Here is a 27,235-nt window from a genome sequence, read left to right on the forward strand (position 1 = left end):
ATGGATCGGCTTCTACAGGTGGTTGAACGCCTGGAGAGGAGAGGATCCGATCTTTCGTGACCAGCTGGTCAACCGGATCCAGCCACCTACACCCCAGCCCCTGGAGGGATCCAGATATCCCGGCCACCGGCATTTGACGGGACTGCAGCGCGATGTAAGGGATTCCTTCTCCAACTGGAGTTGTATTTCTCCAGCATCAGACCGGAGCCCCGGGGCGGGAGAAGATATCCGTCCTTGTTTCCTGCCTTTGTGGGAGAGCCCTGGAGTGGGCCAATGCGGTATGGAACAAGGGAGGTACCACATTGGAGAACTACGGGGAGTTTTCCGGCTGGACTACGGGGAGCCATCCGGCTGGACAATCTGCTGTCCTCCTCATCGGGAGGGGGATTGTGCGATAAACCTTCGGGTAGACGCTGTACCTCCCAGGAGTCATGTGTATCCCCTGTCGCAGACTGAAATGGAGGCTATGGAAATATACATCACTGAGTCCCTGCGCCAGGGGTATATACACGTCCCTCCACTTCACCTGCCTCCTCGAGTTTCTTCTTTGTGAAGAAGAAAGATGGCGGTTTACGCCCGTGCATTGATTATCGACCAATGAATAATGTGACGGTACGATTTAGTTATCCTCTACCCCTCATTCCTTCAGTGATTGAGTCAATGCATGGGGCCTGTTTTTTCACCAAATTAGACCTCAGGAGTGCCTACAACCTGGTGCATATTCAGGAAGGGGATGAGTGGAAAACAGCATTCAGCACAACCTCGGGGCATTATGAATACCTGGTGATGCCCTACGGTTTGATGAATGTTCCATCCGTTTTCCAGTCCTTTGTGAACGAGGTGTTTCGGGACATGCTTGGTCGTGGTGTGGTGGTCTTTCATCGATGACATCCTGGTCTATTCCGCTACGCGCGCTGAGCATGTGTCCCTGGTTCGCAAAGTACTGGTCCGATTGCTGGAAAATGATATTTATGCCATGGTAGAGAAGTGTGAGTTTTTCCAGCAGTCAATCTCCTTCCTCAGATATCGCTTTACCACCACAGGTGTGGAGATGGAGGGAGACCGCATTGCAGCCGTGCGTAATTGGCCGACTCCAACCACGGTAAAGGAGGTGCAGCACTTCCTTGGCTTTGCCAACTACTATCAAAGGTTTATTCTGGGTTTTGGCAAGGTCGCAGCTCCCATTACCTCCTTGTTGAAGGGTGGGCCGTCCCAGCTCCGCTGGTCTGCTGAGGCTGATTTGGCATTGAGTAGATTGCGGGGTCTGTTCACCTCAGCCCCGGTACTGGCTCATCCCGATCCATCACTACTGTTCGTAGTGGAGGTGGATGCGTCCGAGGTAGGGATAGGAGCGGTCTTATCCCAACGCTCGGGCATGCCACCCAAGCTCTGCCCCTGTGCCTTCTTTTCTAAGAAGCTCAGCTCGGCGGAGCAGAACTACGGCGTTGGTGATCGGGAGCTGTTGGCTGTTGTCCGAGCTTTGACGGTGTGGAGACACTGGCGACATTGCACTGTCTCGGCTGTATGACACAGAGGATAGGCCCAGAGACAACACCCCCATACTCCCGGCCTCATGCATTGTGGCGCCAGTAGTATGGGCGATGGACGCAGATATAGCGCAGGCATTACGCACAGATCCATCTCCACCGCAGTGTCCAACTGGGCTGCAGTACGTGCCTGCGCTTATCCGTGATCGTCTGATCTACTGGGCACACACGTCACCCTCCTCTGGTCATCCAGGTATCGGTCGTACAATGCGCTGCCTGACCGAGAAGTACTGGTGGCCTACCTTGGCTAAGAACGTGAGGGTGTATGTTTCCTCATGCTCAGTGTGCGCCCAGAGTAAGGCACCTAGGCACCTCCCAGCGGGTAAGCTACAACCTTTACCAGTTCTACAACAACCATGGTCTCACCTGAGTATTGATTTTCTCACTGATCTTCCCCCCTCCCAAGGTAACACCACGATCCTGGTCGTTGTGGACCGCTTTTCAAAGTCCTGCCGCCTCCTTCCTCTGCCCGGTCTCCCCACGACCCTACAAACTGCGGAGGCTCTGTTTACTCACGTCTTCCGGCACTACGGGGTACCAGAGGATATAGTGTCCGACCAAGGTCCCCAGTTCACATCTAGAGTCTGGAAGGCGTTCATGGAACATCTGGGGGTCTCGGTCAGCCTGACCTCTGGTATTCACCCGAGAGCAATGGGCAGGTGGAAAGGGTGAATCAAGATGTGGGTAGGTTCCTTCCGGACCTACTGTCAGGACCGGCCGGGGGAGTGGTCGGTGTTCCATGCCATGAGCAGAATATGCTCAGAACTCTCTCCGCCACTCCTCCACTAACCTAACACCCTTCCAATGTGTTTTGGGGTATCAACTGCTCCTGGCACCGTGGCACCAGAGCCAGACCGCGGCTCCCGCGGTGGATGACTGGTTTCGGCGTGCGGAGGAGACTTGGGACGCTGCCCACGTTCGCCTCCAGTGCACCGTGCGTTGTCAGAAGGCCAACGCTGACCGTCACCGGAGTTTTGTTGTGAGAGCATGTAGCTCGGTTGAGCTACATTTCACTGTGTATTTGCCAAGGTGGATGTTTTCCCTTGTACATTTTCGTTTGACACTTGGGGCATTTGATTTATGCAAATGATTAAACTCTGGACTTCGGTATTTTACCTCCTGCAACCTGACTCCTTCTTTCACACCTCGTCACAGGTGTGGCCTCTTAAAGAAGAAGTTACAGGTCTGTGAGAGCCAGAAATCTTGCTTGTTTGTAGGTGACCAAATACTTATTTTCCACCATAATTTGCAAATAAATTCATAAAAAATCCTACAATGTGATTATCTGGATTTTTTTTCCTCATTTTGTCTGTCATAGTTGACGTGTACCTATGATGAAAATTATAGGCCTCTCTCATCTTTTTAAGTGGGAGAACTTGCACAATTGGTGGCTGACCAAATACTTTTTCCCCACTGTATGACAAACTGACTTGTTGGAAAGGTGGCATCCTATGACGGTGCCATGTTGAAAGTCGCTGAGCTCTTCAGTAAGGCCATTCTACTGCCATTGTTTGTCTATGGAGATTGCATGGCGGTGTGCTCGATTTTATACATCTATGACTAGGGAAAAGGAGTGGAAAAATATGATTTCTTTCTTTCAGCATCTTGAAAGAATGTGAACGCTCAGTTAGATACCGTCTGAAGAGGTGCTATCTTTATCAGCATCATAAAAGCTGATAGTATTTAAACCACATAAAATATGTATCCAAGCCAAACTGATGTCATTTTGAAATGTTGCAGAGAAAATCATTCACTTTTTTTTTTGTTATTGCATTTTCTCCCTGGTCCTAAACATCTGCTCCGCGAAAGAAGTTGACAGAGAAACTTTACCGATGTCAACTAGATTGAAGCATTCATTCTATCAATCTATAACATTATTCTGTTGAGCAAGGGTTTATTTAGTCTTCTAGGGCAACATAATGACAGAAGGGAAACTACATGTATCTAATTATAGACAAGTTGACTAACAAATAGCCTACCAAAATGTCGGAAATTATAAGCAGAAACTAAATTAGGCAAAATAAATCCTGCACCCCCTGTCAAAAAATTGTTCCGCTGTCTTTGACTGTAGCCTACAGCGCATTTTCTATATTAGCGGGTTAGGGTCGGGTGCGGGCCTCAGATTTTCACTTTATTACATATAGTCACATGGTTGCAGATGGGTTATTAGCAATTGTGGTCGGGTGCTGGTAAACAAACAGCTGACCCTCACACCGCTAATACACGCACACACGCACACACACACACACACACACACACACACACACACACACACACACACAGACTTCCATGACTCTGCTCCCTCCCTCCTTCCTTCTTTCCATTCCTCCATTCCTCTCTTCCCCCTCTTTCTAAACCCTCCCTCCCTCCTTTCTCCTTCTCTCAGTATTGTCACTCTAGTCTAGACGGTTCAAACGGTCTCCTCATCACTGTGTTTTCCGGTCATAAATCTCTGGAACACACCATGACCACACATTCCCCTCGATGGGTATACCACAACACCCCTGCCTGCTCGCCCGTGCCTCTAGCACTACCCCTACTCCCCTGCCCCCTACTCCACTGCACCCCTCTATCTCTCCACACTGAGGGGGGCAGGAGCTGGAGCATGACTTAACATTTACAGGTTTATATAAACTCCCACCCAGTCATCTGAGGGACACATGTTTCTAAGAGAACATCTTAGTAGGACAAAGGTTAACAGACAGAGAGACCAGGCCATAGTAGCTACAGAGAGACCATGAGAGACAGAGAGAGACCAGGCCACATAGTACTCGTAGCACCTATGCCTAAAAATAGATGTGTGTTGAACTGAGAAAGTAAAGTATGAGCACATGTACGAGTTGTGATTTATAGCAAAAACAATTGCTGCCATGGCTATTTTCAAAGTATTTCTGCCATTTTGTTTCATAGCTGGTAGCTAATCACATAAAGAAGTACAAATCCAATATAGCTATCCCATCCCGAGCAGCAACAGTGCCTGGGGGGCTTTGCACACTGTGACTGAAGTGCTGAAAGATTCATTTTTAGAAGCAGCGCACAGGCATAGAAGTTGGTCAAATTTACCCGAAAGTCTACTAAAGAGTGACTTTGTCCTCTTGACTATTTACATTGTTTTGTTAACACGCTACGTTGTTTTTCAATGTTAGTTTGAGCTTGATCAACTGCTAGCGAAGAGAGACATTGGAGAATCTCATCTTTCACAGTCAGTAGTGATGTGCAGTTCGCCGAACGATTTGTTCTTTTTAATGACTATTTGTATTGACTCGAGAGTCATGATTCGTTTTTCTGAGTGACTCGTATGTTTTAGTTGTTCGTTTGACCTGCTGGCCGTAATGAGTCCTACAGCAGGTCTGATACACGCTCCTCTGGCTCAGCGGCTCCAGAGATGTGCTCTGACCAACAACTGTCTGTCATAAATGCATGCAGGAAATTAAGTCACGCTGCAGGCAGCATAGAGAATAAAAATACATGTTTAGAACTGATCATTGATAACATGGTGCAAGAATGAATGCAATTAATGTATCATTGAATATTATGATGGACACAGCTTTGTATAACCAAATGTGGCCTATATTGTTTAAAACACACTTTTACAAGTCTCAGTCACAAAAGACAGCACAAATAAGCCCCCTATGGTGAACAACATGTCAATGAAAGGCTTGTAGAATCATGACTCTTTCGAGTTTTCAGTTCATCGTTCGCTGATAGGGGGTCCTGCATGCTCTGGGCATTACTGGCTCAAATGAACAAAATGAGTCTAAAGATTTGTTCTTTTGACTGAACGAGTCAAAAAGATCAGAGTCAGTAAAAAGAACCAAACTTTCCATCACTAACAGACAGATATGCGAGTCCCATCGTTACAACGGTAACGGCCCGCCCATTAAAGGGGCAGCTAAACATTTTTGTCTCACCTAAGTGACTCAAATGTTTAGTATATTGAGCATGGAACACTTTATTCATCAACTTTTAGTAATTTCTTATCATAAAAAACACTCTTCCTCAAAATACTTTCATTGTGCTCCTAAATTTCTTTGTGTGCTCCTTACTTTTTCAATTTAGGAACACGTGCTCCTTGTAAAATAAAATCAGCATAGAGCCCTGACTAGTAGGTTACTGCCATAGTAGCTACAGCCCCAATCTAACCACACTCTCTCCAACCAAACCAGACTGATACTGAGCATCGAATTCAATTCACATATCCAACTGTTATACATGTCACTGCATATACAGTATGTGTGTGTGTGTGTGAGTGTGTGTGTTTGTGTATGCCCCTGTACATGTATATATGTGCGTGTGGTGGGTTCCAATGGTCTCTGAGTCACGGTGGTGTTAATGGGGGGTTATAATATGACTCATTCCATTTCTCGGAATCGTCAGAGACCATTTCTTAGACCTTCCGTCCCTGGGAAGTGGGATGATAGGGGTATTTACTGGGTTGGATTGATGTGTGTGTGTACCACCCCCCTCCCTCCGTCCAGTAGGCTGTTGCATCATATCCTCTCCGTATGGATAATATGTATTGTCATAAAATGTAATGTATTTACAATTGTTTTTAAGCATATTGTATGCCCAACACAGACCCAGCATTCTGCAAATATTGGATATATTTTCTACACCCTCTATTCTTTGTTGGTGTCTAGACCATGGGTGGCCAACGTCTGTCCCTCCGCAGACATTAAGAACAACACCAGTGGTAGTTTCTGTGTGTTCTCTGGTGAGACCTACCCATCTTCACCCTCACCAAAACACTAGCTCTCTCTCCTCTCCACCAGATGCATGCCAGCCGCACTCCTACTCCACCACATCTTGTGTCACACACAGGCTCAGACCACGCTCACATTCTCTATCGCTCTCTCTCAAACACACACTCACTTAAAGGGACATTTCAAAAATGTTCTACCTAATATTCATAATCTCCAGCACCACCCCAACATCAACATACTGTATGTGAGAAATTCTTTCTATGTGTTGTAGTAAGAAATATAGAGGAAGATAAGTGTTCCCAATGACATCATCAACCAATTAGTAGACAATTAGTAGGCAATTAGTAGGCAATGCCTACTCATAATTGGTTAAAATCACGATGCATACTGATGTTGTCATTGGAAACACATCTTCCTCTATCTTTTTTACTACAAAACATAGAATAGCGGCATTTTCACATATATTGATGTTGGGGTGGTGCTGGAGATTATGAATATGAAGATGACATTTTTTGAAAATGTTCTTTAACAAACCCATTTGCGGTTCCTACACTCACAAAATGCTGGGTTGTTTGGTTGACCCAACTGCTGGATTGCAGGAGTTGGGTCATTAGTTGGATTGTTTTCTTTAAAAACGTTTGGGTTATTGGTGCTGGGTTATTGAGATATGATCCAGTGGGTCAGATCAAAAGACTGGAGGCGTAGTTTAGTTGGGACATGGCTTTCAGATAGTTCTTTTTAGCCACCCATGAGCATTAATGTAATTCCTGTTAATCTGTTCTGTTGTATAGTCATCACATGTTAAGATCAAACATTTAAGACCCAGCTGCTTGGGCAACCCAGCATAAGAGTAAAAACAAGAACAACAACAACAACTGATTAACCCATTATTAGGTAATCCCAAGTTGTTGGGTTATTAACACAACCCAACTGGCTGGGTCAAAAATAACCCAGCGTGTGTTCTGTCCAATATTTACTCAAGTTGTTTTTAACCCAGAATTGGTTAGAGTGTAGTGAGTCAGCAGAGTGCAGTTGTCGCTGTAATACCTTGTTATTATTTATGTTGATAATGTTATTGATGTTTCTGTTATGGTAACCTCAAAGAATGCCGTGGGGGGCCTGGGCGAGGATTCTTTCAGAAGCCTGTTTAGTGAGTGAGTGAGTGAGTGAGTGAGTGAGTGAGTGAGTGTGTGTGTGTGTGTGTGTGTGTGTGTGTGTGTGTGTGTGTGTACAATACCCTTAAGCAGAGTGAGACTCACCTGTTTTTTCTTGTAGAAGCCTTTTTTGTCGCAGTTGGGGATGCGGAAGCCTCTGGGGTTGAGCACATTGGAGATTTTAAGACTGTTCAGAATGCTCTCCATCTCTCGCCTGCATGGTCCCTGCATACACAGCACACAACACCTCAATAGAACTGTACTAACACCATACTAACACAGTACTAACACTGTAGTAACACAGTACTAACATGAGTGTGTCAGTAAACAGGTGAGGGGAGGGGGTGGGTCTGTGTGTGTCAGTAAACAGGTGAGGGGAGGGGTGGATCTGTGTGTGTCAGTAAACAGGTGTGGGGAGGGGGTGGATCTGTGTGTGTCAGTAAACAGGTGTGGGGAGGGGGTGGATCTGTGTGTGTCAGTAAACAGGTGAGGGGAGGGGGTGGATCTGTGTGTGTCAGTAAACAGGTGTGGGGAGGGGGTGGATCTGTGTGTGTCAGTAAACAGGTGAGGGGAGGGGGTGGGTCTTTGTGTGTCAGTATACAGGTGGGTCTCTGTATGTGTGGGGAAGGTCATTTGTACAGTATGTGAGAGATAGGGGTGGTAGGTATTAGTTAAGTGTCTATATCCATGGCGCTAGACAGAGTCATTACTTACATACTCGGTCTCCCTCTTGTCCTCCAGGGAGAAGCTGGGCATGTTGGTTTTGACTCCCCCAGATTCTGACTCCACCTTGTAGCTCTGGCTCTTCTTATTCTGCTCCTTCTGGATCACATCCAGCTTGGTGTGCAGCGGCGGTTTGGCCTCTATCGGCCCTCGGTGTCCGCCGCCTCTGCCTTCCACAACAACCACACCCGCCGCCATGGTCGTCATCATGGTGACGTTGGCACGCCACTCTTCCCCCACCCCCACCTGCTCCCTGCCAGCGTTATCTGTCAAAACAACAGGAAATTATGTCATGGTTTAGAGAAGTCCAAAAAGCTTGAGGGTGAATGTGTGTTTTTAGATTGTAATAGAGTATGGTCTGTGTATTGGTAAGGAGACGGAACACGTGGGCCTCCCGAGTCGTGCAGGGGTCTAAGGCACTGCATCGCAGTGCTTGAAGCGTCACTACAGACCCGGTTCGAGCCCAGGCTGTGTCACAACCGTCCGTGACCGGGAGTCTCATAGGGCGGCGCACAATTGGCCCAGTGTCGTCCGGTTTAGGGGAGGGTTTGGCCAGGGGGCTTTACTTGGCTCATTGTGCTTTAGTGACTCCTTGTGGCGGGCCGGACACCTGCAGGCTGACTTCGGTTGAGCGGTGTTTCTTCTGACACATTGGTGCAGCTGGCTTCCGAGTTAAGCGAGCAGGTGTTAAGTAGCGCGGTTTGGCGGGTCATTTTTCGGAGGACGCATGACTCGACCTTCGCCTCTCCTGAGCCTTTTGGGGAGTTGCAGCGATCAGACAAGATTGCAATTGGATATCACGAAATTGGGGAGAAAAAGGAGGTAATAAAAAATAACATTTAAAAAAGGAGACGGAACACCATTATATTAGCTCGAGGAAAATCTTTGCTGAGATTATGGTGCTTTCGGATGCTATCTGAGTTTTCACATACACATCTACAAACATATACAGAGCAGAGCAGGCTCACAGCCAGAGAGAGAGAGAGAGAGAGAGAGAGATGCAGAATTCTGCAAAAAAAATCCTCTGTGCACAATGTAAAACACCAAATAATGCATGCAGAGCAGAATTAGGCCGATACCCGCCAATTATCAAAATCCAGAAAAGTGCCGTTAAATTCTACAACCACCTAAAAGGAAGCTATTCCCAAACCTTCCATAACAAAGCCATCACCTACAGAGAGATGAACCTGGAGAAGAGTCCCCTAAGCAAGCTGGTCCTGGGGCTCTGTTCACAAACACAAACAGACCCCACAGAGCCCCAGGACAGCAACACAATTAGACCCAACCAAATCATGAGAATAAAACATTATAATTACTTGACACATTGGAAAGAATTAACAAAAAAACAGAGCAAACTAGAATGCTATGTGGCCCTAAACAGAGAGTACACAGTGGCAGAATACCTGACCATTGTGACTGACCCAAACTTAAGGAAAGCTTTGACTATGTACAGACTCAGTGAGCATAGCCTTGCTATTGAGAAAGGCCACCGTAGGCAGACCTGGCTCTCAAGAGAAGACAGGCTATGTGCACACTGCCCACAAAATGAGGTGGAAACTGAGCTGCACTTCCTAACCTCCTGCCAAATGTATGACCATATTAGAGACACATATTTCCCTCAGATTACACAGATCCACAAAGAGTTTGAAAACAAACTCAATTTTGATAAACTCCCATATCTATTGGGTGAAATACCACAATGTGCCATCACAGCAGCAATATTTGTGACCTGTTGCCACAAGAAATGGGCAACCAGTGAAGAACAAACACCATTGTAAATACAACCCATATTTATTTTTATTTATTTTCCCTTTTGTACTTTAACTATTTGCACATAATATGATATTTGAAATGTCTTTATTATTTTGGAACTTTTGTGAGAGTAATGTTCACTGTTACTTTTTATTGTTTATTTCACTTTTGTTTATTATCTATTACACTTGCTTTGGCAATGTTAACATATGTTTCCCAGGCCAATAAAGCCCTTAAATTGAATTCAATTGAATTGAGAGAGAGAGAGCGACGGAAAAAGAAAGTGAGAGCGAGAGAGTTAAGGAGAGAGAAAGAGGTAGAGAAACATCAGGGGGCAGAGAGAGAGAGAGTGAGAGAGAGAGAGAGAGAGAGAGAGAGAGAGAGAGAGAGAGAGAGAGAGAGAGAGAGAGAGAGAGAGAGAGAGAGAACTCAGCCGCTCGCTCCTGATATTTATAGACCACATCTCTGGCAAAGATTCCTGACAAATCGTTAAAGACAGAGCAGAGGAGAGCCCAGACCACCTGACCGGGCCAGAAGGGGAGAGAGGAGGGGGGGGAGGAGGAGGGGGGTTTAAACACCGGTCCCTAATTATAGGAAAGGGACGAACTATCCACCACATGACCATGGTCAGCCATCAACCACAGGACGGCACAGTCACTGGACCCCACTACTCAACCGGAGACCAGGGGCCTCATTTATAACCGTTGAGTAAATTTCACACAACATTTCTGTGTTCGCCATTTCTGAGTCTGCGTACGTACAAAAATATTGAGATTTATAAACTTGGATCACACCATACATTCACATGTTTCCAGTTATAAATCAGACCTGTCGTAAAACTGTGCACGTGTGAACCAGCATTAAAACTCTGGAAAGCGCCCTCCATTCACCTTTTATGGTGACAATAATGCCCTTTATTTGCTGTATATGGCTAATTTGGAACTATTGGCATTAGGCCACGGCATGCAAAATACTAATTGTTGTTCAACATTTAGTTTATCAAGAGATTATTGGGTTTCTATGTCCTGCCTTGGTATAGGCTCTGAGATTAAATAGGCAATGATGTCACGCTCCTATCGCAGAGCAATACTGTAGCCTACCCATACTGTCAAATATTTTACATAATATTTTACATATTATTTTATAAATTTTTTCTCGTTAGGGGGTATTTTACTGTCTCTATTTTACTGTCTTAATGTTTGAATCTTTAGCAGTAATTGATGCTGTATCTGGAAAAGGACTGTCAGTTTCTGAAAGAGAAAAAAATGGTAAATGGTTGTGGACCTGTCAGCAGAACATTTTAATTCAACAATGTTTTGCATCGACCTTTCCCCCAACCTAAATACGATGGACTGTCCACGAATTCTGAAACATTGTATAGGGCAGGCTACATTTTTTATTTATTACAGTACTTACAGTGCATTACATATGCCTACTTCAATGTACAAGTTGTCAACTGTTCAGCTGTTCGACTGTATAACGGTGTTTCAAACCGCGCTGCCTATGATATGGCAAAACTTGAAATACATATAGCCTATCCATTTACTAGGCTACTAGGTCCAATTAAATGAGAGATGCGCATGGTCATTTGTTGTATGGACCCTTCTGGAATTTATTCTGCAATGGTTATGAAAATAAAATAAATAGGGAAAAGATTCCTATGTCTAATTACTTTAGATTAAACAAATAAAACTTATAGATTTTCCCCATTTGCACAAAAAAACTTAGGCCTACTTGCCAGCTTGCAGTACAATATTTCAACCACTAGCAGATGCGCGTACGCATGGTCTAAAGTTTGCGGGGAGGTGAGTGCATTCTCACGTCAAGTATTGTTTTAAATAAATGCCTACTTTTGCATGACAACTGGCGCACGCACATTTTGGGGTATATTTTGTACGTACTCACAGTTTATAAATGAGGCCCCAGGACCTGGAGACACATACTGTATACACTCACGCACACACACACACACACACACACACACAAACTCTCCCTCTGCACATCTAGTCTAGAGCCCCTTGCCCATGCAGTAAGTAACACAACAGAAACTAAGCACGTGAAAAATAAAGAATTGGCCAAATAATATATTTCCATACAAATGTATGTATTACAAATACATTTACAAACGTATGTCATGCATTCAAATATATTTTAAAATGCATAAAAAAATACATTTTATACATCCCCAATTACACTTTTGAGCAGAGCCCTATTGGCCTGTTTGCTAGGCTGGACAGTATGGGTGCGTCCCAAATAGCACCCTATTATCTATATAGTGCACTACTTTTGACCAGGGCCCATAGGGCATAGGGTGCCATTAGCACACAGGCCCTGTGCGGATAACCATCTGATGGCACACAGGGAAATAATGACAACGTTCGATCTGAACCTGGTATTCAAGGTCAACTCTGAAGCCAGCAGTGGGCTGAACACATTCAACTGGTCTTGGCAAATATACACACACACACACACATACCCATGCGCACAAGCACACACAAGCACATACGCAGGGTTGGGGAGTAACTGATTACATGTTATCTGATAGTGATACCACCAAAGATTTAACTGTAATCTGTTACATTACCAGCAAAGGTAACACTTTACAATAAGATTCCATTTGTAACAGGTTTCCAAAGGGTTTGTAATTACTTTATTAATGGTTATTTAAGCATTTATAAATGCATTATAAACCATTGATAAATGGGTTATAAAACATTTGTAAAAATAAGCCAGTCAGTGCTTGCCAAATAGTGCGCCACTATTTACCTCCAGCTATTAACCATTTATAAATGCACCTACAAATGTGTTTAATATTGAACCCTTATGTATCATCATGCAACCTTATTTTCAAAGCTTGCACAGTTAAACAATAATTATTTTCTCACTTTTGGGTGTGACGCATTGTTGCTCTGTCCCAGGAACAGAAATGGTTGGTTTTCAGACCAATGGTCAACTCCCACGATGTGTCTTGCCCCACATTTGAAACCCTGATGATGCATTGGTACACTTATTTATTCCAGGAATGAAGGCTTCATCTCAAGATCTCAAGCCATATTATTGGGGTGGTACACTGGTTTCTGAGAAATTCCCCTGACTTTGTGAGATCTGCCCATCTGTGAAACGCGCTTGAAATAATGACGACCTGGAATGTGCCCAGAATGTGTTGACACTGACATCATGTGACAGCGCCTAGTGAAGAATCCTGATGGACGTGGCTATGAGAAGTGTGCAAATGCCAGGCAGAAGAGATTACGCGAAATAAATGTTGTTCACAATATAGAAATGTTGACAATTTGTTTTACTTTTGAATATAGAACTTTTGCCAGATGATTTAGCACTCTGCTCAGCTAGCTGTCATCAAGGCAAGGGGTGGCTACTTTGAAGAATCTCAAATATAACATATATTTTGATTAGTTTAACACTTTTTTGGTTACTACATGATTCCATATGTGTTATTTCACAGTTCTGATGTCTTCACTATTATTCTACAATGTAGAAAATAGTAAAAATAAAGAAAAACCCTGGAATGAGTAGGTGTGTCCAAACTTTTGACTGGTACTGTATATACTGACCCTTTATGGTCCCGCTTTAAATGACGTACACTTTATAAAGCCTTGATAAAGCCTTTATAAACACCACACAAATAGGTTATTAACGTTCTGCTAATTTATGAAGGTTCTCTCATGATCCACAGGTTACTGTAGGGTGTGAGAGGTATTTAAATGGTTTGATGGAACTGCAAAGCTTCCATTTGTGTGTGTGTGTGTGTGTGTGTGTCAGAGCCACAATGATTTTGAGTAGTCCAACCTGAGACTACAACATTAGGTTTTCCTCTTCTGTTCCAATGCTGGAGACCAGGGCTTGATTACTACCTGTTCCAGTGGTGCCAACATTTTGTGGCTGATCTTTCAACGGGGGACCGGATGAACGTGTCAAAGACTGAGCCCAGCACTGCGTGGTATGGCTGGTTCCATTGTTGTGTGGGTGTTTGTGTACTGAGGAACATGTACCTTGGTTCCAGAAGAAAGCCACTTTCAATTTACTTACGTTGGTGGCTTTCATTTACATTTTAGTCATTTAGCAGACGCTCTTATCCAGAGCGACTTACAGGAGCAATTAGGGTTAAGTGCCTTGCTCAAGGGCACATCGACAGATTTTTCACCTAGTCGGCTCGGGGATTAGAACCAGTTACTGGCACAACGCTCTTAACCACTAAGCTACCTGCCGCCCCATCAAGGTAAGTGTTTCTTGGTGTAGTGTCATCCCCAGGCTGTTGCACACACAGCCCATATAAGCCTGGGATATCAACCATTCAAAATTGCCATTAGTGGGAGTGACCATAGAATTCTATGTGAATGAGCTTACTGAGTAAAGTGTTTGCCATCAGGCCATGTCCTTTGCTAGCAAAAACGTCCCCGCTGGTCGTCACTAGTTAAGACAGCCACAAAGTCATAATTATGGCTAAACCCTGGCCATTTCCACAATTTCTCTTCTTAAAATCTGACTTTAAACCTAACCATAACTTATGAAGGCCAAGATTGATGCATTGGTCCACCAGACCTTCCGCACATTTTGGCGGAAGTGTCTGGGAACGAGATCAGGTGTAATGCGAATAACATGACTTCACTTTAGAGCGTGTTCCATCCTTCAGCACAACCTGTCACCCTTTATAAAGCACGTTTATATCATATTCAACATAGTGGGTTATGTCAAATTTGACATTGGTGATTATGTCACACAGTTATGCCACATTTATGAACCCTTTATAAAGCATGACATATGGTTATAGATGCTTTGTAACACATGTATGTAGTGCTTAGGAAGGCATTATGAAGACTTTATGAAGCCTTTATAAGCTGAACGTCATTTAAAGCGGGACCACTTACTTTTTAAAACTGTAATATGATAATAATGATCAATACTTTGTATTTGTGTACCTTTTTTCTAAATGTTTGGGTAATCAGGTTATTTTCAGGAGGCATGTCCTATTGGAGCTGTGGCTTTCAGATTATTATTTTTGGCCACCTGTGAGAGTAAATGTCATTTCTGTTTCATATTTCGTTTTTAGACTGCAAATTTAACTTTTCCTTTAATAGTTTTGCATGTTACACAATCTAGTATAAAATGTATAACATTATTAGTTAAAGATGCACTATGCAGAAAGCGCTCCGCCATTTCCTGGTTGCTAAAATTCTAATAGTTCGCCTAATTTCAGTTTGTGAGACAAAACAAGTAAGTATAAGTGTAGACAATCATTTTACCATCTAAACCGCTATGAAATATATTTGCTATAAATATTGTATTTTCAGCTGTTTGAAGCTGGTGTACAAAACCGAAAGTAAAAATCGCAAAAACTAAACTTCAAAACAAGAAGCATAGAAATAGTGCTTAGACTTGTTTTCAATGAGAATGACATATCTATAACTCATATTTCTATGTGATTTGTTTTTGGGTCGGCCCAAAAGTTACATATTGCAGCTTTCAATATTATAACAGGTGGTCTTCTGTTGTGGGTCATAGCTCAATAACCCAGCATCAATAACCCAACAACCCAGCTGAGTGACCCAACTGGCTGGGTCAAAATAACCCAATGTGTGTTCTGTCCAATATTTACCCAAATTGGGTTGTTTTTAATCCAGCACTTTTTAGAGTGTACAGATACTTATGAAAAACTTGATGATTACTTCATGGATACATTTTACATTCAGAAAGGATGTTTGGGGAAAAATACATGGACACCTTTCTGTTTTTCAATGACATTCAATTCAGCATTGAAAAAAGGCACACGTTTAAGTTTGTTCCACCTGAGCGAGTCTGACCACTATGACACACCAAATGCGTTTGATAGATCCCTTTTTGTCTTCTTCTAATGCCTCTTAAGGGGAAAGTAATCTAAAAGTAACTGAATGTAATCAGATTACATTACTGAGTTTGGGTAATCTAAAAGTTACGTTACTGATTACAATTTTGGACAGGTAACACTCACTCTAAATAATGCTGGGTTGTTTGGAAACTAGGTCCTGGGGGCCCACCTGGGTGCACGTTTTAGTTTTTGCCCTAGCACTACACAGATTATTTTAATAATCAAAGCTTGATGATGAGTTGGTTATAAGAAATCAGCAGTGTAGTGCTAGGGCAAAAACCAAAACGTGCACCCAGGGTGGGGGGCACCAGGACCATGTTTGGGAGTCATTGGTCACTTAGGCTGCGTTCACACAGGCAGCCCAATATTGATATTTTTTCCGACTAATTGGTCTTTTGACCAATCACATCAGATCTTTTCACATCAGATCTTTTTCAGAGCTGATCTGATTAGTCAAATGACCAATTAATGAACAAAAATATCAGAATAGGGCTGCCTTTGTAAACGCAGTGTTTGTTGGGTTGTTATCATTAAAAAAGAGCAGGGTTGGGTTGTTGATGCTGGGTTACTGAGATATGACCCAGCGGTTAAGGGCCTCATTTCCCAGAGCCTTTATAGCTTTAACATCATCGTTAGAACATTCTTATGATGTATCTTTAGTAGCTGAGGTGTTTCACAGAGCAGTGCTTTTTTGCCTTTCCGCATCACTTTATTAATAATGATTAATAATAATAATCTATAGCGCTTTTCATAGAACCTCAGAGCGCTTTAAGAGCAAAAAACAAACAAGCAATATATCTTGACAGGTCAACCAATAGAGGTCAAGTCTTTGACTGCGGCATACTCCGGAGATGGAGAGGGTCAAGGTCATGGCTTGAGCGAAGGGAGCTAGACAGAGGATGGTAGATGATGGTGATGAAGTGAGAATGCTGTACCCCCACAGAATACAGCAATGTACAGGTGTTTTTGGGCATTCTACAAACCTTGTCCTGAGAATCTACAGTAACTTACTGGCCAATTGCTGCCAGTAATTTACTGTAATTCCGAATACAGTATCATTCTGTGTTTTTAAAGCACTAACAACTTTTTGAACACTTTAAAATAAAATCCTGTTGTTTTTACAGTAACTTACTGGCAGCCTGTAAGTTACTGTAAAAAAGGAACAGTATGTTACCGTACTGTATTTTACAGTATCTAATGCTGGTACTGTAATTGATTTATAGTGCCAATAATGCTACTGTAGTCGTTTTACAGTAACATGCTCTTACTGTAAAGCCTTATTTGCATATTTCCCAGAGTGCCTTGCCTTTCAAATGAATTGTAGAGTTACCACGCATGACTGTATTTGTTAGTGACAGGGACATGGTTGTTGCATTCATTCATGTTCAGTCCCGTGGCCTTCACAAGTGAGATCCTAAGCAAATATGTAATCATTCAAATACAATTATTTACCACAGTATGTATTTCATTAGGCCTTTATTTGGAGAGATGTACTATTTTACAGTGGCCTGAAACTCATGGTTTACAGGCCACATCAGGCCTGCAAGTAGGGTAGCAAGATTCCAGTAAATCACCCAAAATACCCTGTAGGAATCTTCCAACCAGGATTTCTGGAAAATCTGAGGATTTTGGGGGAAGGTACCAGAATTTGTAACATTATGCAAGTAACATTATGCTGGTTTGCAAAGTGATGTGTTATTCCTATTAGAATAGTACCAGAGTTATGATATCCAACAGTAGGAATATTCAACTGCAACTTGCATTCAGAATGACTCCCAGGGTTAGGAACATTGGTCTGTATTTATCAAGCTTCTCAGAGTAGGATTGCTTATCTAGGATCAGTTTGGCCTTTTAGATAACAATGAATCCAATTCGTATCCTAGATCAGCCCACCTACTCTGAAACCCTTCAACAATATGGGCCATTGTGAGGTGACTACCTAAGCCATTTAAAACTGGAACAACCATTTCAGTAACAGATGCATCAATACTAGCTAACTGATTAGATTAGTTTAGAACCATGTAGTATAGGATTAATCACTCAATTAATGTACATGCAACAACATAATTTTACCATTGTTTTACAGTAACTTACTGCCATTAAATTACCATAAACAAAACAGTTCTTCTTCTTTAGGATTTGGTTGGCAGATCACATCCAACTTTTAGGTGCATACACCGCCACCTACTGTACTGGTGTGTAAAGCCATTCACGGCTTGCCTGGATTAAATTCTTGATATGGTAATACAAATTGGAAAAAAGGAAAACTGCTCTGCCACCCACTTACCCCATTCCACTATTTAACCCTATCTAGTCCTACTCCAGACCAGCCGTCTGAGAGGATAGAACACTACCACTCAACACCCTCTGCAACTGTTCTGCAGTAAATCCTCTCAATCCCAAATACTTCTCTGCCGCAGCCACCACAACTTCTATTTTCTGTGACATTTCTGCAGTACAATTGACAAGCATGGCTTAGAATGCTAAAAAGCCCACCTTACTGAAGCACATATTCTTCCCATCACTCTCTCTTGGAATCCGCTGAGTATCCCTCACCCTGTACCCATATTCCTCTACCACTCTCTTCTCTGCTACGGCATATGACACTTTCTGTACTACTCTAACCCTGGCAACCTCAACCTGCCTTTCTCTCATTGGACGCTTCCAACCTCCAACCCCATGGGCACCCCCACAGCTAACACAACTTTCTCCACCGATACTACACATTCCTTTGTCTCATGCCCTCCTGCACACTTCTCACATCTAGGAATCTCCCTCCTACACACTGCTGCAACATGCCAATAAGCTTGACACATAAAACACTGTAGTATTTTAGAAACAAAATCTCTCACAAGATAACTTACACTTCCTGACTTTACCTTATCGGGCAAAGACTCTACATCAAAACACAGGACAGACAACGTCTTCTCAGTTTCCCCACGCTCTCCACCGGATCTGCGTCACACCAAACGGTGGTCATCAAAGACATCGGGAATCTTCCATTTCAACTGATCCTCAACACCTAATTCCACCCCAGTTATCACTCCTTTCAACGGCGGCCTGCTCCGGAGAGCAAAGCAAGTCACATTTCTTGTCCCTAATCACATTATCTGGAGCGCCCGCGCCCTCTGGACTGAAGAAGCACAATAAATCATCACTAATCCACTCCGAGTTACTCTCACCAACTCAACAGTCCCCAACCTCTTCTCCACCCAACCTGACACCACATATGGATCAGCCAAAATGAACATCTCATTCCAAAATCATGGGCATTAATATCGCTATAATGGCCTCCACTCTTCTGGGAAGGCTTTCCACTAGATGTTGGGACTTTCTTCCATTCAGCCACAAGAGCATTAGTGAGGTTGGGCACTGTGGTTGGGTGATTAGGCCTGGCTCGCAGTCTGCGTTCCAATTCATCCCAAAGGTGTTCGATGGGGTTGAAGTCAGGGCTCTGTGCAGGCCAGTCAAGTTCTTCCACACCGATCGACACACCATTTCTGTATGAAGCGTCCAGTGAGGGCTCTGGGAGTGTGGTGCCAGGAAAATAAACTCTCACTCAACATTAACAAAACAAAGAAGATGATCGTGGACTTCAGGAAACAGCAGAGGGTGCACCCCCCTATCCTCATTGACGGGACCGCAGTGGAGAAGGTGGAAAGCTTCAAGTTCCTTGGCGTACACATCACTGACAAACTGAAATGGTCCACCCACGCAGACAGTGTGATAATAATAATATTTTTCTAAAACCTTTTCTCTCTTGCTTCAGAGGATAAGCTTTGATTTTGTTGCCGTGTGCTTTTTGTATGGCATTCTACTTTGAATATTTACAAATAGAGTAAGTGAACTTCTACTGTGTTTTACGTAGCATAATTTACGGTAATGTCCAAAATACATCCAATAATTCCCAGCCTTTTCCCACAATGCAATTTACGGTAATCTACTGATATTCAGTTTATTCCTGTTGAATAAACAGTCATTCTACCCACACACTCACACTGACACCCCACACACACACTGCTGCTACTGTCTATTATCTATCCTGTTGCCTAGTCACTTTACCCTTACCTATATGTACAGCACAAAGCTACCTCAAATACCTCATACCCCTGCACATCGACTCGGTACTGGTACTCCCTGTATACTGTAATTTCATGTTATTTTCTACTCCCTATATATGCCATGTTATTTTTACTTGTTATTTTTATTAGTTATTCACTGTATTTATTTCTTCTGTCACTGTTTCTATAAAAAAAAAAAAAAAAAAAAAGTATCTTATCTTTAACTATGCATTGTTGGAAATGGACCCGTAAGTAAGCATTTCACCTGTTGTCTACGAAGCATGTGACAAATCAAATTTGATTTGATTTGATTAGCAATTGCTGAATCATTTTTCAATACAATTTAACAATAAAGTACTGTATTGCTGTTTTGCTGTATATTTAATGCAGCATACTGTAAATTATGGTGCATTGTGGAGAAATATTGTGGGAGGGGAAGAATCAAAGGTTCATGAACATATTTTAAGGCATGCCTTGTGAGAGTCCTGTAACAATGTAAGTGATATGGTAGTAGTTCCCTAAAAATGTAATGTATACAGGGAACAGTTCAGAGGGGCGGGTCTTAAACCATTAATGGTTGAATATTTAACCTTGTCCATTTGATCTGTTTTGCCCTGTAATCACAGCTATTTTGGAAGCCTTTGTTTAGGCCTCTAGAAGTGCAAGTTGTAGACAAATGCCTAGCAGCCAAGCTGTTCGCTCCAATCCCTTTTAATTAACTGAAAGGTGCACCACCTACTGTATTGGAGTGTGAGGCCATTCACAGCTTCCCTACTCATCTATTTCACTTATCTAGCCCTGTGTTTCTGCCTACTGTTCTGGAGTGTGAATTCATGACACTTTGTGACACAAAAAGGAAGGGCAAAGGACAGAAAAAATTTAATAAAAATTGCCCTACCAACTAACCCTACACCCATTAAAACCTCACCACTATTCCACTACTTGGCCCTATCTGATCCTACACCAGGCCAGCAGACTGGGAGGACAGTCAGTGTCAGTAGGTGCTGTAGGTGGGTGTGGTGCTGGAATCAGGCGCAGGACGCAGAAAATAAGTCCAAAAGACTTTAGTGAAGGCACAAACAAATCCACGAGCCAAAAGCCCGGAGGCGAGAAAATCTGCATGCAGGCGTAAACAAAAGGGCGCACTAAACATGTGCGATCAATCCCCTCCTAAACAGAGGAGGAAAGCTATACAGAGCAAACGGTATACTGTAGAGCACAAACACGACAGTGAAACAATCACACACAACACCTGACAAACACAACGAGAATTTATAGGACACTAATGACACTAAACGACAACAGGTGTACATAATCCAGACAAGACCAAACGAACATAGAAACATACAACGGTGGCAGCTAGTATTCCGAAGACGACGAACGCTGAAGCCTGCCCGAGCAAGGAAGAGAGGCAGCCTCGGCCGAAACCGTGACAGTACCCCCCCCTTGACGCGCGGCTCCAGACGTGCGCCGACTCCGGCCTCGGGGACGACCAGGAGGACACGGAGCAGGGCGCGTCGGGTGACTACGATGGAATTCTGTCAGGAGAGACGGGTCCAAAATGTCTCTCCTCGGCACCCAGCACCGTTCCTCCAGGCCGTACCCCTCCCACTCCACCAGATATTGGAGACCCCCCATCCGACGTCTCGAATCCAAGATGGACCGCACGGAGTACGCCGGTGCCCCCTCGATGTCCAATGGGGGCGGAGGAGTCTCCTTGATCTTATTTTCCTGGAGTGGGCCAGCTACCACCGGCCTGAGAAGAGACACATGGAACGAGGGGTTAATACTTTTATACTCAACAGGTAGTTGTAATCTGTAACACACCTCGTTCAATCTTCTCAGGACTTTAAACGGCCCCACAAACCGCCGACCCAGTTTCCGACAGGGCAGGCGGAGGGGCAGGTTTCTGGTAGAGAGCCAGACTCGATCACCAGGTGCGTACACCGGTCCCTCACTGCGGTGGAGATCGTCGCTCGCCTTTTGACGACAGAGGGCCCGCTGCAGGTGGACGTGTGCAGCATTCCACGTCTCCTCTGAGCGCCGCACCCACTCATCCACCGCAGGAGCCTCGATCTGGCTCTGCTGCCAAGGTGCCAGAACCGGCTGGTAACCTAACACACATTGGAAAGGGGTTAGGTTAGTGGAGGAATGGCGTAGGGAATTCTGGGCCATTTCTGCCCAGGGAACGTACCGTGCCCACTCCTCCGGCCGGTCCTGGCAGTATGATCTAAGAAACCTACCCACATCCTGGTTCACACGTTCCACCTGCCCATTACTCTCCGGATGGTAACCCGAGGTGAGGCTCACCGAGACCCCCAACCGCTCCATAAAGGCTCTCCAGACTCTGGAGGTGAATTGGGGACCTCGATCAGACACAATATCGTCGGGTACCCCGTAGTGCCGGAAAACATGGGTGAATAGCGCTTCGGCGGTCTGTAGGGCAGTAGGAAGGCCCGGCATAGGGAGCAAACGACAGGCCTTAGAGAACCGGTCCACAACGACCAGTATAGTAGTATTCCCCCGAGAGGTGAGACCATGGTCGTTGTGAAACGGGCAGGGGTAGTAACTTACCCCTAGGCAGATGTCTAGGCGCCTTACACTGGGCGCACACCGAGCAGGAGGAGACATAAACCCTCACATCCCTCGCCAACGTGGGCCACCAGTACTTAGCACTAAGGCAGTGCACTGTCCGGCCTATACCAGGATATCCAGAGGAGGGTGACGTGTGAGCCCAATAGATCAATCGATCCCGAACCTCGAGCGGAACGTACTTCCGACCCTCCGGGCATTGAGGTGGACTAGGGTCGGTGCGCAACGCCCGCTCGAGCTCAGCATCGACCTCCCACACTACCGGTGCCACCAGACAAGACTCCGGCAGTATGGGAGTGGGCTCCACGGACCTCTCCTCCGTGTCATACCGCCGAGACAGTGCGTCTGCCTTACCGTTCTGTGACCCAGGGATGTACGTGATCTTGAATACGAACCGGGTCAAAAACATATTCCACCGCGCCTGGCGAGGGTTCAGTCTCCTAGCTGCCCGGATATGCTCCAGGTTACGGTGGTCCGTCAAAATGAGGAAAGGGTGTTGAGCCCCCTCAAGCCAGTGCCTCCACACCTTTAGGGCCTGTACCACGGCTAACAGCTCCCTGTCCCCTACGTCATAATTTCGCTCCGCCGGACTGAGCTTCTTGGAATAAAAGGCACAGGGGCGGAGTTTAGGTGGCGTGCTGGACCGTTGCGAAAGCACGGCTCCTATACCGGCCTCTGACGCGTCCACCTCTACCTGAAATGGTAAAGAGGGATCCGGATGCGCCAGCACCGGAGCCGAGGTAAACAGGTCCTTCAGCCTCCCAAACGCCCTGTCCGCCTCGGCTGACCACTGCAAACGCCCCGGACCCCCCTTCAAAAGAGACGTTATGGGAGCTGCCACCTGTCCAAAACCCCGGATAAACCTCCTGTAGTAATTCGCGAACCCCAAAAACTGCTGCACCTCCTTCACAGTGGTTGGCGTTTGCAAATTACGCATGGCTGACACCCGGTCTACCTCCATCTTCACCCCTGACGCAGACAACTGATAACACAAAAAGGAGACCGACTCCTGGAAAAACAGGCACTTCTCTGCCTTGACATACAGGTCGTGCTCCAACAGCCTCCGCAACACTCGGCGCACCAGAGCCACATGCTCGACTCGGGTGGACGAGTACACGAGAATGTCATCTATGTACACGACCACCCCCTGCCCCTGCATGTCCCTGAATATCTCATCCACGAATGATTGGAAAACTGAAGGAGCGTTCATCAACCCGTATGGCATGACAAGATACTCGTAATGGCCCGAGGTGGTACTAAAGGCTGTCTTCCATTCATCGCCCTCCCTAATGCGCACCAAGTTGTACGCGCTCCTGAGATCTAATTTAGTGAAGAAACGCGCCCCGCAATGACTCCGTCATGGTCGCAATCAGCGGAAGTGGATAACTGTACTTCACCGTGATCTGATTGAGACCACGGTAATCAATGCACGGGCGTAACCCTCCATCCTTCTTCTTCACAAAAAAGAAACTCGAGGACGCAGGGGAAGTGGATGGCCGTATGTATCCTTGTCTCAGAGATTCGTCTATGTAAGTCTCCATAGCTCTCTTCTCCTCCTGAGACAGAGGATACACATGGCTCCGTGGGAGCGCAGCTCCTGCCTGGAGGTCTATCGCACAATCTCCCTGCCTATGGGGAGGCAACTGCGTCGCCCTCGACTTACTGAACACAATAGCCAAATCCCCATACTCAGGGGGAACGTGCAATGCGGGCACCTGGTTTGGACTCTCCACCGAGGTAGCCCCTACGGAAACGCCTAAACATCGACCCACACACTGGGCAGACCACTCCATCAGAGCCCTCTCCTGCCACGAAATAGACGGGTTATGGATACTCAACCAGGGCATGCCCAGCACCACCGGATACGCAGGCGAGTCGATCAGACATAGCTGGATCATCTCCTGATGACCCCCCTGCGCACACATCCTAAGTGGCGCCGTGACCTCCCTGATCAAGCCCGATCCCAACGGACGGCTATCTAGGGCATGAACGGGGAATGGGACGTCAACAGGAAGAAGGGGAATCCCTAAATCTAAACAACATTTCCTATCAACAAAATTCCCAGCCGCGCCTGAATCTACCAGCGCCTTATGCTGGGAATGAGGTGCTACCTGTGGAAAACGCACAGGTATACAGAAGTGCGCAACAGAGAGCTCTGGGTGAGTGGGGAGCCTACTCACCTGGAAGGACTCCCCAGTGCGGGGCCTGTCGTCTTCTCCCCTAGGAGGCCATCCCCAGCACCTAGCCGCGGTGTGTCCTCCACGGCCACAGTTGGTGCAGGAGATGGGCCCCCTCGTACTCCGACCCCTCCTCTCTCTAGCGCCAGCGCCCCCAAGCTCCATAGGGCTCGGCTCGGAGGCGCTGGAGGGTGAAATGGACGGACCCCCCTCGGGACGTCCGCGGGTAGCCAGCAGGGTGTCCAGCCTGATGGACATGTCGACTAACTGGTCGAAAGAGAGACTGGTGTCCCGACAGGCCAGCTCCCGACGGACGTCCTCACGTAGACTACAGCGGTAGTGATCGATGAGGGCCCGCTCATTCCACCCTGCATCCGCCGCTAGAGTACGGAATTCTAACGCGAACTCCTGGGCACTCCTCCTCCCCTGCCGGAGGCAGAACAGACGCTCCCCCGCCGCTTTACCCTCCGGTGGATGGTCAAACACCGCCCTGAAGCGGCGGGAGAACTCAGCGTATGTGATGGTGGTAGCGTCTATCCTCCTCCACTCGGCGTTGGCCCATTCCAACGCCTTGCCGGAAAGGCAGGAGATGAGGGCGGACACGCTCTCGTGTCCCGAGGGCGCCGGGTGCACGGTGGCCAGGTATAGCTCCACCTGGAGAAGGAAGCCCTGACACCCGGCAGCGGTCCCATCGTAGGCCCTCGGGAGCGAGAGTCGAATTCCCCTGGGTTCCGGAGCGGGAATGGGCTGACTGGCTGATGGTGATGGCAGGGAAGGTGGAGTTGGGGGTGTCCCTCGGGTCTCCCAGCGCTGAAGTGTGTTAATAACATCCTGCAGGGCGGTCCCGATCCGCAGGATCTGGTCATTCTGCTCCCGGACCCGATCCTCCAACGTCTCCTGTGCTGCTGCGGCTCCTGCTGATTCCATTCGGAAGGTGTGTGATTCTGTCAGTAGGTGCTGTAGGTGGGTGTGGTGCTGGAATCAGGCGCAGGACGCAGAAAATAAGTCCAAAATACTTTAGTGAAGGCACAAACAAATCCACGAGCCAAAAGCCCGGAGGCGAGAAAATCCGCACGCAGGCGTAAACAAAAGGGCGCACTAAACATGTGCGATCAATCCCCTCCTAAACAGAGGAGGAAAGCTATACAGAGCAAACGGTATACTGTAGAGCACAAACACGACAGTGAAACAATCACACAACACCTGACAAACACAACGAGAACTTATAGGACACTAATGACGCTAAACGACAACAGGTGTACATAATCCAGACAAGACCAAACGAACATAGAAACATACAACGGTGGCAGCTAGTATTCCGGAGACGACGAACGCCGAAGCAAGGAAGAGAGGCAGCCTCGGCCGAAACCGTGACAGTCAGTGCTATTCGGGATCATGAATTCACACTCCCTACCCTAAACCCTACCCTTACCCCAACCATAACACTTACTTAACTGTAACCATTTTAAATGTCAACTTCAATGGGGTAGGAACATCCAAAGGATACTGGATAGCACAGACCCTAGGAGGATGATAATTTCAATTATTTTGAAGACCAGTGTATCCTTAACTACAACAACATTTTCAGTAACGGTATGTTATATGTCACTGGGTAATTACAGTGAATATGCTGTAATTGTAATTGGTACTGTAAGTTAGATTACAGCAACTGACTTGGTACTGTAAATTAGATAACAGTAAACATTTTGGTACAGTAAAATGGATTACAGTAACTGCACTTTAATTTGCTGCAAGTCATTTACTGTAACATTTTCAGGAAATGTTTTACAGTGTACAAATACAAAGTTTCAAAAGTATTTGCTATTTTTATCTACAGGTGAAAGATACAATTTTTAACCGAATGACTGCATTAAATATATTCTCCGGTACTTTTCTATACTTTTTAGCCAGTAGTTCTGAAAGTAGCACCCACGAGCCAAAAGTGGTCCCTGAAAATTGCGTACGACATCATAAATGTTCAGATATGTGCATCACGTCATTGCTTTCTCTCTCACACTCTGTGTGTGTGTCTTGCTAGCTGTAACTCAAATGGCAAGGGGCTGAAGCTCATTGGCTGAAACTCTAATTGCTAGGTTACTCGCCCACGTGGGTATAAATGTCGGCAAAATGGCACGCACAGCTTCCAGAAACAGGGGCTTTCAAACTAGTGATTTTGTGGCTAATTGAGGTAAGACAGTAATTCTGCTCATGTGCATATATATTTAATCCAAATCTGTCTGTTTAAGCTAGATATATGTTTTTTTCCATGGGCTGCATCTCAATCCACCACATTGGCTGATATCGGCCTTTCGCAACTGCGGTGTTTGTCAGACTACGAGGCATCCCGAAAATCATTATTCTCACGAAAACGTCTATAGCATCCATGTGGTTTGGCCTCCAAACTATTATGACCCATTTATGGAACAGGTTCTTGTCAGTGATTTTGCTCTATGACCCCGACAAGCGTCTGAAGTCGGTACCACTGATCTGCCAACTTCTGTCTGTAGCGTCCAAACAGTTTGAGCTACACATATGACCCCTCTATGGAAAGACTATAGAGCAGGGGTATTAAACTCTTACCCTATGAGGTCCGGTGCCTGCTGGTTTTGTTCTACCTGATAATTAATTGCACCCACCTAGTGTCCCAGATCTAAATCAGTCCC

General features: G+C 45.5%; 1 protein-coding gene across 1 annotated transcript in view; it reads right to left on the minus strand.

Moving 5' to 3' along the window:
* LOC311148565 (insulin-like growth factor-binding protein 3) overlaps nt 1-27,235 on the minus strand; it is a gene marked incomplete at its 5' end in the record, with an annotated part of 83,004 nt that overhangs the window by 39,385 nt on the left and 16,384 nt on the right. The window contains 2 exons of the mRNA XM_084185551.1: nt 7,510-7,629; nt 8,119-8,393. Coding sequence (XP_084041677.1) covers nt 7,510-7,629; nt 8,119-8,393 — 395 coding nt within the window. The remainder of the gene's footprint in view (nt 1-7,509; nt 7,630-8,118; nt 8,394-27,235) is intronic.

The sequence above is a fragment of the Coregonus lavaretus genome, assembly GCF_964263955.1.
Source record: "Coregonus lavaretus genome assembly, chromosome: 21".
Lineage (NCBI taxonomy): Eukaryota > Metazoa > Chordata > Actinopteri > Salmoniformes > Salmonidae > Coregonus > Coregonus lavaretus.